The 20,311-nt window shown below is 36.7% G+C and overlaps 1 protein-coding gene across 1 annotated transcript; it reads right to left on the bottom strand.

The window, feature by feature from the left end:
* Window positions 1-636: 636 nt before the first annotated feature.
* LOC128221376 (fibroleukin-like) lies at window positions 637-18,189 on the bottom strand. The gene is made up of 6 exons (XM_052929984.1): window positions 17,327-18,189; window positions 15,132-15,278; window positions 4,675-4,808; window positions 4,447-4,543; window positions 3,889-4,053; window positions 637-3,367 (listed from the first exon to the last, which is right to left on the bottom strand). Exons 1-6 carry the CDS (start codon window positions 18,186-18,188, stop codon window positions 3,099-3,101), a joined length of 1,674 nt encoding a protein of 557 aa, XP_052785944.1. The 5' UTR covers window position 18,189; the 3' UTR covers window positions 637-3,098.
* Window positions 18,190-20,311: the final 2,122 nt, after the last annotated feature.

Genomic DNA, 20,311 nt, shown 5'->3' with positions numbered 1-20,311 from the left:
CTGGCTTAAGCCAAGTAGTTCAAAACATTGAAGATGCACCCGTACTCCAAAATAAGATTTACGACAATAAATAAAAATGTTTTAAAATACCAAATTTGATGAATAAATGTCGAAGAAAATGGTTATGGTGAAGAAAATAGAGTTAATTTGACAGAAATGTGCTGAATACACACGTATTTCGATAGTAACCACAATAAATATTTAAGCACTCACCAATCATTTAATATTGTTACGTGTTCAGCTATTAGATACACGGTTACAATCTGGTTATCAGTTATCAAAATTTCCATTATTGCATTAATTAGCATATTAAAAGGTTTATCACTAAAAATTGATTTCTGTTATACATGTGTATGCATTGATTTTTAACACACTTTGCTGTTAAGATGGTATGTACATGCCCGATATTGAAGTTTCCAAATGTTAAGATCTAGATACGAGCGATTACTTCTTCAAAATATGTCAAGATTATCAGGGTACCAGTCTACTGTTTTACGTGTGACGCCAGAATAGTTTGTTTACGATTTTCTATCACCGGTCAAAGTTAGAGAGCGGCCAGCATGGACGAAAACAACCCATTCGAAATGTCAACACGGACAACAAAACTAGCAGAATAAAATCAACAACAACATAACATAAAAGTAATCGATTTAATGTTGCTACATAACAACGACCAATTATGTTTGCAAAATAAAGATTCACAAAGGCCAATGTTTATCAACATTACGCCACGAAACAAAGTTTATACACGTTCAAGATAGTTATTAGATAATCATTCAAAAGTAACACTTAAGTAATTTTAACATTCATCAACATGTTGGAATTGGTATTTATCGCGTTTCCATTGAGTCGTTTTTTTTATTCTAGAAGGGTTTGTACACATTTCTGGTGGAAAAACATTTTCGTCGAATTAAATTTTTTTTTAAATAAATCACTACTTCACTAAGATGTTTTTGTTTTGTTTTAAAACAGCAACTGGTGATACAAACGGAACAAAAGCCTTCATCCAACATATATATTTATGAGAATGACTAAACACATCCTAAATATAAGAAATAATACAGAGTACAAAAACATGTAAAATAATACAAAATGAAAGGGATTACTTTCAGATATCGCATGTTAGCGAACATTTATTTTCAGCTGTGTACATATTGACCTTTATAATTTATTAAAATTTACAGCCACCAGTTACTCTTATAACGAACGAACGAACGAAAGTGTATTCAATAAAAGGCCTCCAGCCCATAACACATGTTACAGTGCAAAATCAAATATAAAAAAATGCATATATGTAACTAAATACGAGTTATGTCTCTTGGTTAAAAAAGTTAAGTGTAATCTATAGCTAACATGAGTTTATGAACGTTAATAGCAGTGGATTTAATATGGGTTAAATTTTCCGATGCCATCAGATTATAGAAATAAACATTGTCGGTATTTCTACGACACCAAGAAAACAAATAGTTTCAGCATGGAGTTTATGACAATAGGTTCTAAATCAAGCCAATGATTTTCATACAGGAAAAGTATGTTGCTTTTCCAAAAGAACATGGTGACGTCAGACCTCAATCGCTCAATGCTTTTACAGTTTCAGTCTCAGGCTAGTGGCAATAGCAGCAAATACACGCCTTTTGCCAAACACAACCAGCCTAATGTATACACATATGGCGATACAAAAGAAAAAAAGTAAACATATTAATATCTGACAAGTATATACAAACTACTTATAAACAGTCGAAACCCGTTTGCTCGAGGTCGCTCGGCTCGAATTCCTCGTTGGCTTGAATGAGATGTAAAAAGACCGATGTATTTATACAAAAGGTAAGCGTTCCCGCTTGGCTCGAATTTACCGAGGCTCGAGGTAATTACGCCGATCCGTGTGCGTTCAAGCCAACGGGATTCTACTGTATCTCAAATGAATAAAGCAATAAATTGCATGAAATAAAGAAGAAACAACAGCAAAAGCATCAGTACGTTTTGTCATGGGATTAAATTTTGAAAGATTTCTAATATTCCCACTATAAGTACTAGACATGATGATACATATTTATTTATAGTGTTCATAGATTAAATCAGGATATATTTAGTTCTCAGGTCAGTAAACAAAGGACAACTGCACAAAAGTTATACTCTGATTCAACCATATTGGTATTACATATTTAACGTTTAAATACACACGTGGCAATACGATGTCACACCTGTCATTGTACAAAACTGCACTCTCACAGATTGAACGTTTAAATACCCAAGTGGCAATATGAAGTCACACCTGTCATTGTACAAAACTGCACTCTCACAGATTGAACGTTTAAATACACACGTGGCAATATGAAGTCACACCTGTCATTGTACAAAACTGCACTCTCACAGATTGAACGTTTAAATACACACGTGGCAATATGAAGTCACACCTGTCATTGTACAAAACTGCACTCTCACAGATTGAACGTTTAAATACACACGTGGCAATATGAAGTCACACCTGTCATTGTACAAAACTGCACTCTCACAGATTGAACGTTTCGACCACTTGTTTTAGTCTGGGATCGTGCCATCTTTTGCGAAAATCCTTGAAAACCATGTATATAAAACTGGTGACAAAAATTAGATAGCAGATTTTGATATTTAAGTTCAATAGTTTTGTTTTGTGCATTTTCTTAAACCGTAAGTAACGGTTAAAGCCTCAAAACATTGATTTTCGAACGATAATATAAAAATCTACGATCTTATCTTTTGTTAGCAATCTCCTATCATTGGTTTGCAGGTATTTAAGCAAATATTTGCTCTTTCCAAGACAAACAATAAAAAACAAGTTGTAAAAATGGTGTATCTTTGCAAAACAAGTTGTAAAAATGGTGTATCTGTGCAAAACAAGTTGTAAAAAATGGTGTATCTGTGCAAAACAACTTGAAAAAAAAGTTTTATCTGTGCAAGTGCAGTTTTAGAACTATTAAGAACAAACAAATATAACCTGATAAACTTGTTAAATTTGATGAAATATTTGTCCCTTAATCGTTTGTGTAGAACCAATTCTTAATTGAATGTAAACTAATACTTAGCTAGAAATACAAAAGCACTTGTTGGTCAAACGATGACTACACAGAAGGTCTGAACATCATTCTGCTAGTTTTTAAAGATTCTCTACTATCAAATATCATAGCGGTTTTGTTGCTGACAAAAGTTCCGGGTGTGTAGTACAAGCCATTCAGGTTCGCCCTATAGGTGCAGAATCTGTACCACCATGCTCCATGATAGCGCACGGCACAATAACCCCACCAACTGTCATCATTGTCATCGTCGAATGTGGTAAAGGCAGAACCGTTTGCATAGGTATTAAACTGAAGCCCATCCGGAAGCACTGCAACTAAACATTAATATTTGGGTTTATTAAACAAATGTTAATTGTTTCCATATGTACTGCAATTGATATTTTTCATTGGAAAGTTGGCATTGTTAACGTTTACATTGAACTATTATTGCTTTGACATAATGGTTATATACGTTTTATGTTTACATAGAGTTTGTTACGGTACGTAATGCAGTTCCATGCTAATAGGAATATTTTAGTGCACTTAAAAGCTACAAAAAATGATATATAAAATAAAACAACTTTTTGACTCAGTTTTCAAAATAATTCTGATATTATGTAATTTTGAGTGTTGAATACACAAGGAAAACAACTTGTTTCCTACGCTTTTCGGATCCGTAATGCATCGATATGGTAAAATGGTATCGTCATAACCAAAATTTCGCATCGCAACAATCGTTTATTATAATAGTTTGATTTCCAATGCTATTATTATAATTTGAATTATCAACATCTAACCTTTATGTACTTTATTTGACCGTTAATCACAATTCAAAGTTTTTCAAAAGTATACTTACGTCCCCTTTCTGACAGTGCATTTCCTACATGTAAGGTATAATTAGACCCGGCTCCCACACTGAAGTCAGCGTATACGACATAGGCGGTGCTGTCATTGGCGCGTGTGATGTCAATTCTTAAATCATGTGCTGTCCGGGATGTCATCTCATGCATCAATTTGAGACCTGAGAAACATTGTTATTTGAATCAGATTTGTGTGTTGCCAGTTAACCTAATCGTCATTGGCGAATAATTGTTATTTGATATAAACTAAATGTGAACTTTGCAGTTCAATAAATCAAAATGGTCAGTGCAAATACTAGCGCAAAAAACTCAATTATTTTTTAATGGCCACATTATTTATAGATTTTTTTTCTATAATAACTCCGAAGAAATATAAAGCAGAATTTAACCTGTTTAACGCTATACCAAATCAACTGCATGTTTACAAAAACAACACCCATATCGCCAAAAAATCAATGTGTTTCTGCGACGTTATATGAATCTTAGATGATCAAAAATACAAAGAAATCCAGAACGCACAGTTTTTTAATGTTTTGATCCCTACGTTCACATACCCAACCAGAATTCTCCCTGCAGAGATCCAAACCCATCCTCGTATGAGGAGAAGTCGCGATAGAAATCCACACTTCCGTCCACACGATGTTGAAACACCTACAAACGTTAAAGATGTTAAACCTCGATGTCTTTTGCTGACTTTTAAACCGCATGTGTTCATATAAAACCATGATCTTCTTTATATAGAAACTACTACATACACTGTGAATAATTATGTAAACACTCACGGTCCATCCACCTTGATCAGTGTCCATATCACAGAACACTTTCGTATGTTGGTTTGTTTTCCATGTGGTGATAAGATAGACGCCAGAGGACACACTTCCAAGGTTCTGCCTTATTTCCGAACAGTCAGCAAAAGCTGGAAGAAAATAAATTTTGATGGATCCTAGAAACAGAAATAGAAACACAAAGTGAAATAAAGAAGATACATCTTTTAAATGAAACTGATCACATAACCAGTAGCAACGTCTCAAATCATCAGCGAAAACCTTTTTTTTATTTTCAAGAAAAAATATGACGTTTCAAATGGTTCCGAAACACCAGAAAAGAAATCCATATCATTATACAGTTGGCGACTTTTTACAGACGTAACACTGCGGGCGCCAAATGAAGCACATTGCCTTAATGCATTTAATTTACCATCTATGATATCCTCCAATAATCCAATCTCTGTAAAAATGGATAAACAGAACAAAAAATGAGAAAAAAAGTTATGTTTGTATTAACATAGGATTTAAATATTAAAAATATACCAGCACCAGCACCCCCCCCCCCATTTCACCAGCAACGCCAATACTACGTGCACCACCCCATATCACCAGCAACGCCCTCAAATTTAGACAAACATGTTTCCAAATCACCTGTAACGTGTGTCCATCACCTACAACGCCCCTTTCGTTTTGCATCGTTCCCATTTCACAAGCAACGTACCCATATCACAGACAATACCCCCACATCACCACAGGCAACGCGTCCATATAACAAGCAGAGTCCCATATCACGAGCAACGTCCTTTATCATTTGCAACGCTTTAATATAACATATCGCAAGAGATGACACCATATCACAAGCAACGGCCCAATATCGACAGCAAGGCCCTCACATCAGAAGTCACGTCCCGTTATAACATGTAACGCCCCCATATGATAAGAAACGCACATATATCACATACAAAATCCTGGAATCAAACGAAACGCCCCTTTATCACTTCGAAACGCACCATTAAAACTTAAAACGCACACATATCATTTACAACGCCTTTATGTAAATTGAATGACAAAATATCATCAGGAACGGTAATATATCATAAGCAACGTCTTAAATATAACCAACAATCTCCAATATATCGTCAGCAATGCCCAATATATCACCCGCAATTCCCTAATAGTAAAGCAATACCCCATATATCATCAGCAAAGCCCAATATATCACCACCAATTCCCTAATATTAAAGCAATACCCCATATATCATCACCAATGCCCAATATATTACCCGTAATTCCCTAATATTAAAGCAATACCCATATATCATCACCAATGCCCAATATATCACCCGCAATTCCCTAATATTAAAGCAAAAACCATATATCATCAGCAATGCCCAATATATCACCACCAATTCCCTAATATTAAAGCAATACCCCATATATCATCAGCAAAGCCCAATATATCACCACCAATTCCCTAATATTAAAGCAATACCCCATATATCATCACCAATGCCCAATATATCACCTGCAATTCCCTAATATTAAAGCAATACTCATATATCATCACCAATGCCCAATATATCACCCGCAATTTCCTAATATTAAAGCAATACCCATATATCACCAGCAATGCCCAATATATTACCCGCAATTCCCTAATATTAAAGCAATACCCATATATCATCAGCAATGCCCAATATATTACCTGCAATTCCCTAATATTAAAGCAATACCCATATATCATCAGCAATGCCAAATATATCACCCGCAATTCCCTAATATTAAAGCAATACCCATATATCATCAGCAATGCCCAATATATTACCCGCAATTCCCTAATATTAAAGCAATACCCATATATCATCACCAATGCCCAATATATCACCTGCAATTCCCTAATATTAAAGCAATACCCATATATCATCACCAATGCCCAATATATCACCCGCAATTCCCTAATATTAAAGCAATAACCATATATCATCAGCAATGCCCAATATATCACCCGCAATTCCCTAATATTAAAGCAATACCCATATATCATCAGCAATGCCCAATATATCACCACCAATTCCCTAATATTAAAGCAATACCCCATATATCATCAGCAATGCCCAATATATCACCCGTAATTCCCTAATATTAAAGCAATAACCATATATCATCAGCAATGCCAACTATATCACCCGCAATTCCCTAATATTAAAGCAATAACCATATATCATCAGCAATGCCCAATATATCACCCGCAATTCCCTTATATTAAAGCAATAACCATATATCATCAGCAATGCCCAATATATCACCCGCAATTCCCTAATATTAAAGCAATACCCCATATATCATCAGCAATGCCCAATATATCACCCGTAATTCCCTAATATTAAAGCAATAACCATATATCATCAGCAATGCCCAATATATCACCCGCAATTCCCTAATATTAAAGCAATAACCATATATCATCAGCAATGCCAACTATATCACCTGCAATTCCCTAATATTAAAGCAATACCCCATATATCATCAGCAATGCCCAATATATCACCCGCAATTCCCTAATATTAAAGCAATAACCATATATCATCACCAATGCCCAATATATTACCCGCAATTCCCTAATATTAAAGCAATACCCATATATGACCAGCAATACCAACTATATCACCCGCAATTCCCTAATATTAAAGCAATACCCATATATCATCAGCAAAGCCCAATATATCACCCGCAATTCCCTAATATTAAAGCAATACCTATATATGACCAGCAATACCAACTATATCACCCGCAATTCCCTAATATTAAAGCAATACCCATATATCATCAGCAAAGCCCAATATATCACCCGCAATTCCCTAATATTAAAGCAATACCCATATATCATCACCAATGCCCAATATATTACCCGCAATTCCCTAATATTAAAGCAATACCCCATATATCATCACCAATGCCCAATATATTACCCGCAATTCCCTAATATTAAAGCAATACCCATATATGACCAGCAATACCAACTATATCACCCGCAATTCCCTAATATTAAAGCAATACCCGTATATCATCAGCAAAGCCCAATATATCACCCGCTATTCCCTAATATTAAAGCAATACCCATATATGACCAGCAATACCAACTATATCACCCGCAATTCCCTAATATTAAAGCAATACCCGTATATCATCAGCAAAGCCCAATATATCACCCGCAATTCCCTAATATTAAAGCAATACCCATATATCATCACCAATGCCCAATATATCACCCGCAATTCCCTAATATTAAAGCAATACCCATATATCATCAGCAATGCCAGCTATATAACCCGCAATTCCCTAATATTAAAGCAATACCCGTATATCATCAGCAATACCCAATATATCACCCGCAATTCCCTAATATTAAAGCAATACCCATATATGACCAGCAATACCAACTATATCACCCGCAATTCCCTAATATTAAAGCAATACCCGTATATCATCAGCAAAGCCCAATATATCACCCGCAATTCCCTAATATTAAAGCAATACCCATATATCATCACCAATGCCCAATATATCACCCGCAATTCCCTAATATTAAAGCAATACCCCATATATCATCACCAATGCCCAATATATTACCCGCAATTCCCTAATATTAAAGCAATACCCATATATGACCAGCAATACCAACTATATCACCCGCAATTCCCTAATATTAAAGCAATACCCCATATATCATCAGCAAAGCCCAATATATCACCCGCAATTCCCTAATATTAAAGCAATACCCCATATATCATCACCAATGCCCAATATATTACCCGCAATTCCCTAATATTAAAGCAATACCCATATATGACCAGCAATACCAACTATATCACCCGCAATTCCCTAATATTAAAGCAATACCCATATATCATCAGCAAAGCCCAATATATCACCCGCAATTCCCTAATATTAAAGCAATACCCCATATATTATCACCAATGCCCAATATATTACCCGCAATTCCCTAATATTAAAGCAATACCCATATATGACCAGCAATACCAACTATATCACCCGCAATTGCCTAAAATTAAAGAAAATACCCATATATCATCAGCAATGCCAAATATATCACCTGCAATTCCCATATATCATCAGCAATGCCAACTATATCACCCGTAATTTCCTAATATCAAAAGCAATAGCCATTTTTCATTATCAATGCCCAATATATCACCCGTAATTCCCTAGTATCAAAGGCAAAACCAATATATCACCAGCCACACTAAATAAAGTTATTTAGCACTGAGATCGTCCATGGAATGATTTCCATCATCATACGGATTCATTTACAACTTACCATGAGAAGCATGATCAATTGGACACGAAATATTACATGCAATACAAAATACGTTTGATCACAATCATAAACGGGTCAAATCAAAATATTTTGCAAGCGGAATGAGATAAGAAAGAACAAATACATTTAAAATATGCGCAAGGTTTCCTTTCCAATGAAGCCAAATGTATGAATATGGGCATATCATCAAGATCATAAAAAAGATTTTAGTTTACTGGCGCAGAAGCAGACGATAATAATATACAAAAAATATACTTGGCAATCAGATATCAAAAATATAATTAAAAGTAGAAACCCGTAACAATTAAAGCAAGTATACATTCAATTAGCTTAATACTAATAATTAAATACCATGTTCGAAAGAAAAAAATGATATGTGAACGTGAACATAATCCATTACTTAATAACATCGAAACTTTGTAACAAAGTCGTCTTTCTCTCAGAAATAAGGAATGTATCTCATATTATGCCGTTGTGTTACTTAGAAAATAAGTATATATAAATCGTCGTATTACGCTACTGTTTTTACGTGCAGATTGACGCAGATCAAGGCAGATAGCAACTGGCAACTGACAAGCGGCGCCAAATCTACACCCTCATATTACCAATAACGCCCCAACATCATAAACTACACCCTCATATTACCAGCAACGCCCCTATATCACCAACCACTCACTCATATTACCTGCAAGGCCACTATATCACCAACTACACACTAAATTTACCAGCAAAAACCCTATATCACAAACTACACCATCACATTACCAGCAATGCCCCTACATCACCAACTACACCCTGATATTACCAGCAACGCCCCTATATCACCAACTACACCCTCATATTACCAGCAACGCCACCATATCACCAAACAACCCTAACAATTCCAGCAACGCGCCTACATCACCAACTACAACATCATATTACCAGCAACGCCCCTATATCACCAACTACACCCTCACATTACCAGTTACGCCACTATATCACAAACTGGACACTCATATTACCGGCAACGCCCCTATATCACCAACTGCACACTCATATTACCAGTAACGCCCCTATATCACCAACTACATAGAGGATATTTGTATATATCAGTGTTCAAAAAAGGGGGAAATTCAGAAATAAATAAAAAAAACAAATAAAACTCCGAAAATAAGCATTTATTTTAATTGTGATCATAAAAAAACTACATTTTCACTCGTGGCTGCGCCAATCGTGAAAATATGTTTTTCTATGACACTCGTGAAATAAAATACGATCTTACACTGAAATAAACAAATTTTCTGTTTCTTTTATGCTTAATATCGGAGTATTACTTGTTTTTTATTTATTTCTGAATTACCCCCTTTTTTGAAAAGGGTGGGCTTTACGCCGCTATCTGTGGGGCACCCCTAATACATAATTATAGCTGTCAACTTTTCTACTTACGGTTTGCTGAGAAATAGTTCTCTGCTATTCATTCTTATAGCTTAATTTTCGCTCGTTTTATATCGCAAAGCTTTATGAACAGTAAACAATCAAGTTTTGATAGTGCACATATGTTCCATAAAATAATGAAAACTCTTTTTATTTTAAGATGGGCATGAATACATAACCAAATTACTACGCCGCTATTTAAAGAATGAAAATTTGGAAGGTCAAATGTGTTAGCAAAACAATGTGGATACTCATTGGATTTTAACCATTTTTCTTTGTTTAAGACTGCATGTACGCGTGTTTTTATAGTAAGTTAATATTCAGTCATCTTACTGTCAGAGACCAGTCTGTTTCGCTTTAAAAGGTTTGTTTTCAAGATAAAGAGTAAATGCCACGCTAGTTTGTTGACACATTTTGAGGTGTGGGTGGGGTAAAAAGTATCGGATCTATCTGTAAATTGTTGTGTGCATTCTCCAGGAAGCTCATTTTACGTACTTCAACGGTTAACAGTTCAAAATACATTTGAACGATGATATAAAATTGTATTTATGTTCGAACAGTTGATTTGTCTGTAATTTGTTTGGTATGAAAGCAAATGTTCGAACATTCAGCTTCAAAGATCAGTAAAATGTTTGATAAACGGGATAACCCGTAATAAACGGTAAGTTGTTAATTTCCAATTATATATTTATTTAAATTTATAAAACAATTCTTTATTATTTATTAACATTTTTGACATAATTTACTGAAGTCCAGTGTTCTGTTTTGATCAAGGCAAGTACATGTAACAACAAAGGAATTTAAAAGTAGTTCTGAAAGTTGATATTTTCACTCCTTATTTTGTTATTTCACCGTTAAAACCCCATATTTCATCGTAAAGCATGAAAGAAACCCTCATATTAACACGAACGCCCCTATATCACCAACTTCACCCTGATATTAACAGTAACGCCCCTATATCACCAACTTCAAACTCACATTACCAGCAAGGCCCCTATATCACCGACTGTAACCTCACATTACCAGCATCGCCCCTATTTCACCGACTACACCCTCATATTACCACCAACTCCCCTATTTCACCAACTACACCCTCATATTACCAGCAACGCTTCCATATTACCGACTTCACTGACATATTACCAATAACGCCCCCGTATTCACCAACTACACCCTCATATTACCAGCAACGACCCTTTATCACCAACTACACACATTTTATTATCAGTTACACCCCTAAATTACCAACTACCAGCTCACATTACCAGCAATACCATTTTAACACCAACAACCCCTCATATTATCAGCAATGCTCCGATATCACTTGTAACTTCCCATATCGCCAGTCATTCCCCATAATCGCCAGCACAGCTCCCAGCGAACTTGCATCATTAGCAACGCCCTTATATCATCTGCAAGCCATCTAATCATCAGCAAGGCCCCAATATCAATAGCAAAGCCCCCATAACATCAGCAAGGCCCAATCACATCAGCGAGGCCCATGTCATCAGCAACGTCCATCTCATCAGCAAGGCTCCGATATCAATACGCAAAGCCCAAATTATCAGCAACGCCCATATCATCAGCAAGGCCCCATATCATTAGCAAGGCGCCATAACATATGCTAGCCCCAATATTATCAGCAAGGCTACCATATCATCAGCAATGCCCCCATATCATCAGCAATGCCCCCATATCATCAGCAAGGCCCCCATATCATCAGCAATGCCTCCATATCATCAGCAATGCCCCATATCATCAGCAATGCCTCAACAGCATCAGCAATGCCTCCATATTATAAGGAATTTCCATATCATCAGCAATGCCTCAGCAATGCTCTATATTATCAGCAAGGCCCCAATATCATCAGCAATGCTTCAATATCATCAGCAATGCCTCCATATCATCAGCAATGTCCAATATCATCAGCAACGCCTCAATATCATAAGCAATGCATCCATATCATCAGCAAGGCTCCATATTATCAGCAAGGACCCATATCATCAGCAATGCCTCAATATCATAAGCAATGCCTCCATATCATCAGCAAGGTCCTTATATAAACAGCAAGCCCCCATTATATAATCAAGGACTCCAAATCATCTGGAATGCCTCTATATCATCAGCAAGGCCCCCATATCATCAGTAATGCCTCCATATCATCAGCAATGCCCCATATCATCAGCAATGCCTCCATATCATCAGCAAGGCCCCATATCATCAGCAATGCCTCCATATCATCAGCATTGCCCCATATCATCAGTAATCCCCTATATCATCAGCAATGCCTCCATATCTTTACAAATGCCCCTTTATCATAAGCAATGCTCTTTATCGTTAACAATGCCTCCATGTCATCAGCAATGCCCCCATATCATCAGCAAGGCGCTAATATCATCAGCAATGCCTACATATCATCAGCAATGTCCCATATCATAAGCAATGCCTCCATATCATCAGCAATGCCCCATATCATCAGCAATGCCTCGTATCATCAGCAATGCCCCCATATCACCAGCAAAGCCCCATATCATAAGCAATGCCTCCATATCATCAGCAATGCCCAATATCATCAGCAATGCCTCCATATCATCAGCAATACCTCCATATCATCAGCAATCCCCCATATCATCAGCAATGCCTCCATATCATGTACAATGCCCCATATCATCAACAATGCCCCCATATCATCAGCAATGCCCCATATCATCAGTTAAGCCCATTTATCATACGCATTGCCCCATATTAATAACAAATATTATCAACATTGATTCCATATCATCAGCAAGGCCCCCATATTATCAGCAATGCCTTCCATATCATCAGCAAGGCTTCCATATCATCAGCAAGGCCCCCATATCATTAGCATGGCCCCCATATCATCAGCAATGCTTCCATATCATCAGCAAAGCCTCCATATCATCAGCAATGCCTCCATATCATCAGCAAGGCCCTATATCATCAGCAATGCCTCCATATCATTAGCAAAGCACCAATATTATCAGCAATGCCCCATATCATCAGCAAGGCTTTCATATCATCAGAAAAGCCCCAATGTCATCAGAAATGTCCCATATCATCTGCAATGCCCCATATCATCAGCACGGCTGCCATATCATTAGCAAGGTCCCCATATCATCAGTAATGCCCATTATCATCAGCAAGGCTGCCATATCATCAGCAAAGCCCCATATTATCAGCAATGCCCCTTATCATCAGCAAGGCTGCCATGTAATCAGCAATGTCCCATATCATCAGCCAATGCCCCATATCATCAGGAATGCACACATATCATCAGCAATGCCTCCCTATCATCAGCAGGACCCAAATCATCAGCACTTCCCATATCATCACCAAGGCTCGATATCATCAGCAAGACCCTTATATCACCAGCAAGGACCAATGCCACACGCAACGCCCCCACATCAGCGTCAATGTAGCGATGCTACTTTCAACGCCGCCTTTCAGCAGCAACGCCCCCATATCACCAGCAATGCCCCAATAGACTTTGCTAGGCCCTACTTTCACCAGCAATGTCTCCGTATCACGAACAAAGCACCATATCGCCAGCAACGCCAATATTACGCCCCATTCAATTCAATTTAAACGCACACAACGTCCCTATAACACATGGTACGCATTAATATGTACACCGACGTCCCTATATCACTAGCAACGGCTTCATTTGAACAGCAGTGCCCAGAGTTCCTATGACCACGCACAAATGCCATAAACTGCATCATATCCCCAGCAGCGCCCCAATATCTTGAACAGCGCCTCTATACCCCCAGCAACGCCTTCAATTTAGTTCTAACGCCCACTTATGACAAACAACGCACACATATCACCAGCAACGCCCCAACATCACCACAAACGCCCCAACATCACCACAAACGCCCATCATATCACAAGCACCGCTCCAATGTATCCAGCAACGTCCAAATATCACCAGCAACGCAGATATATCACTTTCTAAATTACCAGCAACACTCCCATATCATCAAAAACGTCCCCATATTACAAGCAATGCCCTGTTATCAATTGTAGCACTAACGTAGGCTAGACTAAAGTGAATGTAATAAATTTGAAAACTATCAAGAATACCATTATCAGGACAACGGAGACTAGCATTAAGTGGATGTAATGTATTTCAAAACTTAACGAAGACCATTGCTCGGGCAACGGATGTTACCACGAATCGTATGTAATGAATCCGATTAACTATGAAAACAACATTTCACGGGCGACGGATACTGTAAAAAAAACTACCAAAATAGTATTACCAGGGCAAACGATTCTAGCATGATTATTCAAGTTATTTTTATATCATTTTAATTTGATCAAACACGAATCTTAACCCGGATTTCTGTTCCATCTCCTGTACAATTGGATTCTCCGTGTCGCGGGGCGGGATTGTTACATTCTCTTGTTCGAAATTGTTTTCCCTTTTCACAGTGAGTGACACAATTTGTCCATCCCATCCAAATTCCCCATTGTCCGTCCACTAGCAGAATATAATTTGTTAGGGTTATATTTGTTATTGTGCTACTATTGATAGATGTTGTGACTAGGACCATGTTGTGTTCAGATAAACTTTCCTCTTGAAATTGTTTCCACAGATATCTCGTTTCATTTAGGAAGGCAAAACAAATGTGCAAGATCAATCATGCGCTTTTTTTGTAAAATCATTTTTAATAAATTCAAACACGATTCTTACCTCGGATTTCTAGTTCCTCGCCGGAACAACTGGCACCTCCGTATAGTGGGACAGGGTTGTTACACTCCCTTGAACGATACCCTTGTCCTGTCTTACACCGGGTGTCACACTTCGTCCATCCCATCCAGTTTCCCCATTGGCCATCCACTAGCAGAAAATAAGTCATTAATTCCCAATTAATTTAACCAGATTTGCACAAGATAATGCGAGTATTTATAAACAGCTGGATCTTGTACCCCATTGATAGTCCATGAGGCTTATCGGTTAGTCAAATATTGTACATGATGCCCTCGAATCGAGTTAAATTAAATCCCAAGTGAACCTTTTTCGTTTACCGTTTGAAATCGGTAAGTAGCCCCTTTTTGTATTAAAACATATGCACTTGTTAATGCATGCGCAGCCTCCTTTGTTTCATGCTGATGGGAATTATATTTTCAAAATTAGTAAAATACTTTCCATTGAACGACCCGGAACTTTTGATATACTCTTCATTTTCAAAAATGGCCTGGTATTGGTGTTTGCTATCACAATACCGCGAAACAGAACTATATGTAATGGCTTGTGATCAAATTCCATAAATACCGTCTTTGCGTTTATACAGCTTGCGCACTCACAAAAAAGAGGTCATTTCTTATATTAACAATGCAAATAATTACTTATGTTAATTCAAATAACAGCGAGCTCCTGTGTCGTTTACCGTTCAAAGTCGGTAACCCAAATAGGTACCACATATAAACTAGTTTAAACCCACAGCGAGCTCTTGTGTCGTTTACCGTTCAAAGTCGGTAACCCAAATAGGTACCACATATAAACTAGTTAAAACCCACAGCGAGCTCTTGTGTCGTTTACCGTTCAAAGTCGGTAACCCCAATATGTACTACAGAGACTCTAGCTTAAACCCGAAGTTAACTCCTGTGTCGTTTACCGTTCAAAGGCGGTTACCCCGTTATATAATATAGCTGCCCTAGTTTAACCCCTAGTGAACTTCTGTTTTGTCTACTATTTAAAGGTGGTTACCCCAATGAGCATTACTTCAAGTATTAAAATGCATGCTTTGTCTATCTTTAGTATATTATAATGATGTAAATGATGTTTTCAAAAGTAACAAAATACGTTTCATTACACGCAAGCGTTATATATTATATTTAATAAGTACTTTAACTTTTGACGTGACGTCATATAGGAATGGCGTCGAACAAATGCGAGCTATAGAGCAACGTTTTATGTATTTTGCGCTGTTTATAATCAAGTTAGTATTTAAGATATAAATACAATATCATATTCTTTGTCATGCAATACGAATGTTGATAAACTCGTTTACTAACATTGATAAGTAATACTAAATTTTCGTTTTAATAAATTCTAGAAAACATTTAATATGTAACAATAAATTCTGTATTAAATGACAGTAATATCCTCTATTAGGCTCTTGTTATAGCTTGTGTTCCGTTTTAAATAGCAATTTTTTAAAATAACCATCACCTATTTGACTTTACTATATGCTTTTCACTTTCCTTTTCCATATCAAACAGTGAAATAACAGCACGCCGTATTGAAAAATCCGTATCACCATACTGTCGTTTTCTGACAATGTATCTTGTTAGTACGGTTTATAGTCTAGGAATTACTTTCGCGCCGCTGAAAATAGCATGACAAAACCTTCTCGTTCAGGTATAAATAATATCTTTCTGGTTTGTTTTCCCGACTTTTTTAATTAATAGTCTAACAATGCCGAGTATATCACTATGATCCCCAACACTTCTTGTTGGAATAAGGCTTTAAATCTCGAGCGAACTAATGCACGCTATCATCCACGTACTTGTAACCGGATACCATAAGAAATGTGTCGCTGGAGTAACGTCCCAACAAAGTATGTTTATGACATTGAAATATCACAATGACTTTTCTGAGGTTATTTTTAAACAAACCATAAAAGTTTATGATTGAATTCTTAGTTAGTTATATTCATCATTTTAACTGACGTATTTACAGCGCAATATTTGCATTTTACGTGAGAAGAAATATCGTTGCAATTATTGTTGGTTTTAACGTAAAAAAGATAATAACGCACAGTACGAAATAGTCTCCAAAATAACGGCATGTGCTTTATCCGGTACATTGTCCATTTGCATTTGGTGTTATTGAATAAATGAAATAACATGCATTTCATATCTTAAATAAAGATGATAATGTACCTGAAAGCAATTTTTCGATTGAGGATACTCGGGTCTCTAGATTGCTGACTTCCGACCAAATTGAATCACAAGACGACTTGTAACTTTGCAAACTTCCCTCAGTTGAGCTCATTCTCGAGTTAAGGGATGATATTCTGTTTTCCTGATTTGTCTGGAATTCGCCTATAGCCTCTGACTGGTTTTCAAACCTACCATTCAGTTCTTTGGTTTGATTTGAAAAACGTTCATCCAAACCACTGAGTGCATTGACAACATCAATCTTCAGTTGATTTGCATGTGCGTTTGTTTCTATAATAACATCTTTAATAACATCACTCACGTTTCTTTTCTGTGCCCGAATCTGGTCTTCAATGTTTATACTCTGATTTAGAAATCGGTATTCAAGCGCTTTTTGTGTATTTTGAAACTCGCTATCTATTGCCTTCATATGTTTATTCATTTCGGTTTTCAAATTCCTTAAAGCCACTTTTTCTCGCTTCATGGAAGTACTAATTGCAATGAATTGGGTCTTTACCATTTGCGTCACGGTGTTTGGAATTGTCGACGGAATATTATTTGTAATTCCACCTTGTTTGGGTTCGCAGTTTTTCTGTGTCTCTGCAATACGTTCCAGCCCTTCCGCTAACTGCGTCTGCAAGTCCGTCAGCGAGTTCTCGAGTTTAATCTCCAGATTGTCCATTCTTTCATCAAGCGACGTAAGGGACTTCTTGAATTCGGTATCTAGTTTACCAAGTTCGTTATCAAGCGATAATACTTTTGAAAATGTTTGCATCAACAACTCATTGGTATTTGCGCATCGGTTAAACAGCACAGTGTAACTTGTTAGTATCACAAAAAGCAAGTTTGCCTTACACAGACCCATATTGAAACCTTCTGGTGAGAAGCCAGCTGAAATTACAAATGAGACAAAATGGAATTCGCACAAAATTTATGATGAGCCGCTATGAGCAGAAATGAGTCTTATAATAAATTTGACGCGATCGTGAAATATGGTGTTATGGTACCTTTGATTTACAAACGAATTTGGGCGTCAATAGTGTTGCGTATATAGCCACGTCCATGTCACATTTAAGGTTGTTGACCCTTGTTTTTTTAATGACACGCATCAAGTACTCAATTCCAAAAACGGTTTTTCTGAACATGAAAGTTTCAACTCAACTTAACTAAAAACAAGCTAAATTTTGCGTCCAGTTTGTGAGGACGAATACAAGACATACAACTCGAATTCAAACAGAGTAAAGCAATATAACCCCCTTACATGTACATCAAAGATTCAACTCAAATCTACACAACTAAGAAGAGCTTTAATTTTACGTCCAGTTTGCATTTAATTGCAAGGATAAATAAAATACAAACAACAAGAAATCAAGCAAAGAAAAACATGGCACGTTTCTGCTTGTTGTGGTTGTATAATAATGCTGACTGAATAGTTGAGAGGCATGCTTGAAGCAATCTTGATTATGCCTGCCATCTTAAGTGCTCTTTTAATGTTTTTTAAGTGTGCAGCTGTGGAAAACTTGAAACACATGCCTGGTTATCAGGTGTTTCCTGATATACTTGAACGTTTATTTCAAACATGAAATGTCTTATCTTAACATCGTTGGTTATATGGTGTTTCCTGATAAACTTGAACATAAATTTGAGCTATTTTGTCTGGGATCTCTGAAACTGATTTACCAGCATATAACAGTATGATATTGGCTCGCTTTGCGCGATATTGCAGTGTTTAAGCAACATCGTTTCCTACGTTTTCGTGAGATTGGTATTTTTATCGCGTTCTTATTTGTATGCTGGTCTTGATCTTTCGTCGAATTTTATAACAAAGATAAACAAATCAAGTCCAAAAACTTGTATGAAATATTAGCGTTAACTTCTCTTACGGATTAATCAGAACCATTACATAATTTCTTTATATATCAATGTCAGTATTGTACCAGAGACATTGTAATCGAAAATATCGACAGCCAGTAATGGCATTGTTGAAAAAATATGCTGCATTGGGTAAAATATATTGGTGGCGATCTTTAGCGACATGGAAAAAGTGCAACAGTTGTAACCTGCAAAATAATACAACTGTATGGTAGTAGAAGCGCGCAACATTCAATAACTTTACGGCGGAGACAGTCTGCGATATACACGGGTAAGGTGGTAATGGTGATGGTGCGGGTAATGGTAAAGGTGTAGGTGCGGGTGATTGTGGTGATGTTGGTTGTGTGGGTAATGCGACGGCAGCCGCTAACATTATTTTGTTTTGCCTTAAATGTGTTTACATTCATTGGGCATGCATAGGTTTTAGCTTGGGTTCGTTTTGGGGGAAATTCGCAGTCAATCGTTTTATTGTGCGCTTAAAAAAACATCCTCGACACCCCAGTGTATTATATATAGGTTATAATACACTGGGGGTGCGCTCACAAAACATTTCGATTGGTTCTGTGAAAAGAAACACATATAGACAGAGTTTAATTCCTAAAAGAGGTACATTTTACTATGTGATAATTCTTAAATTATTTTAATTCCAAAGCTGAATTTTTAGATCGTATGTTATACATGTACTTTTGTACTTTCATATAATCATATTGAAAGTTATCTCACTTAAAGTTGTTTTAAATATTTTTATAATTGTTTCATTCAGTTCGACGTAGACTATTGTAGTACATAATAAACGATCAAACAACACTGTGGTTTTAAGTCTGTCTTTTTAATGGCATTAGATAACGAGCCGTTACAGTCGTACTCTTGTGAATTGATACATTCGTACGTAAAGAGATGCAGTGTTTCGAAAATTCGGGATCAGGCTGTTTACTGAAGAATGGAACAGTTTTAAAATTTATAATGTGATTTGTTTGGTGCACGAGTTGGAAATGTGAAAATTTTATTCATTGTACTGGAGCTACATGAATTCAGTGACTCACTGGATTTAAACTTTGCCAACGACGACCTGTTGCGATGGATCTGTGCTAGATAAACAATCGTGCTTGGGTGGCA

Source organism: Mya arenaria, chromosome 16 (genome assembly GCF_026914265.1).
Source record: "Mya arenaria isolate MELC-2E11 chromosome 16, ASM2691426v1".
In the NCBI taxonomy this organism is placed as follows: Eukaryota; Metazoa; Mollusca; class Bivalvia; order Myida; family Myidae; genus Mya; species Mya arenaria.
The sequence above is the reverse complement of the archived record's forward strand: the minus strand, read 5'-3'. Positions and strand labels throughout refer to the sequence as shown.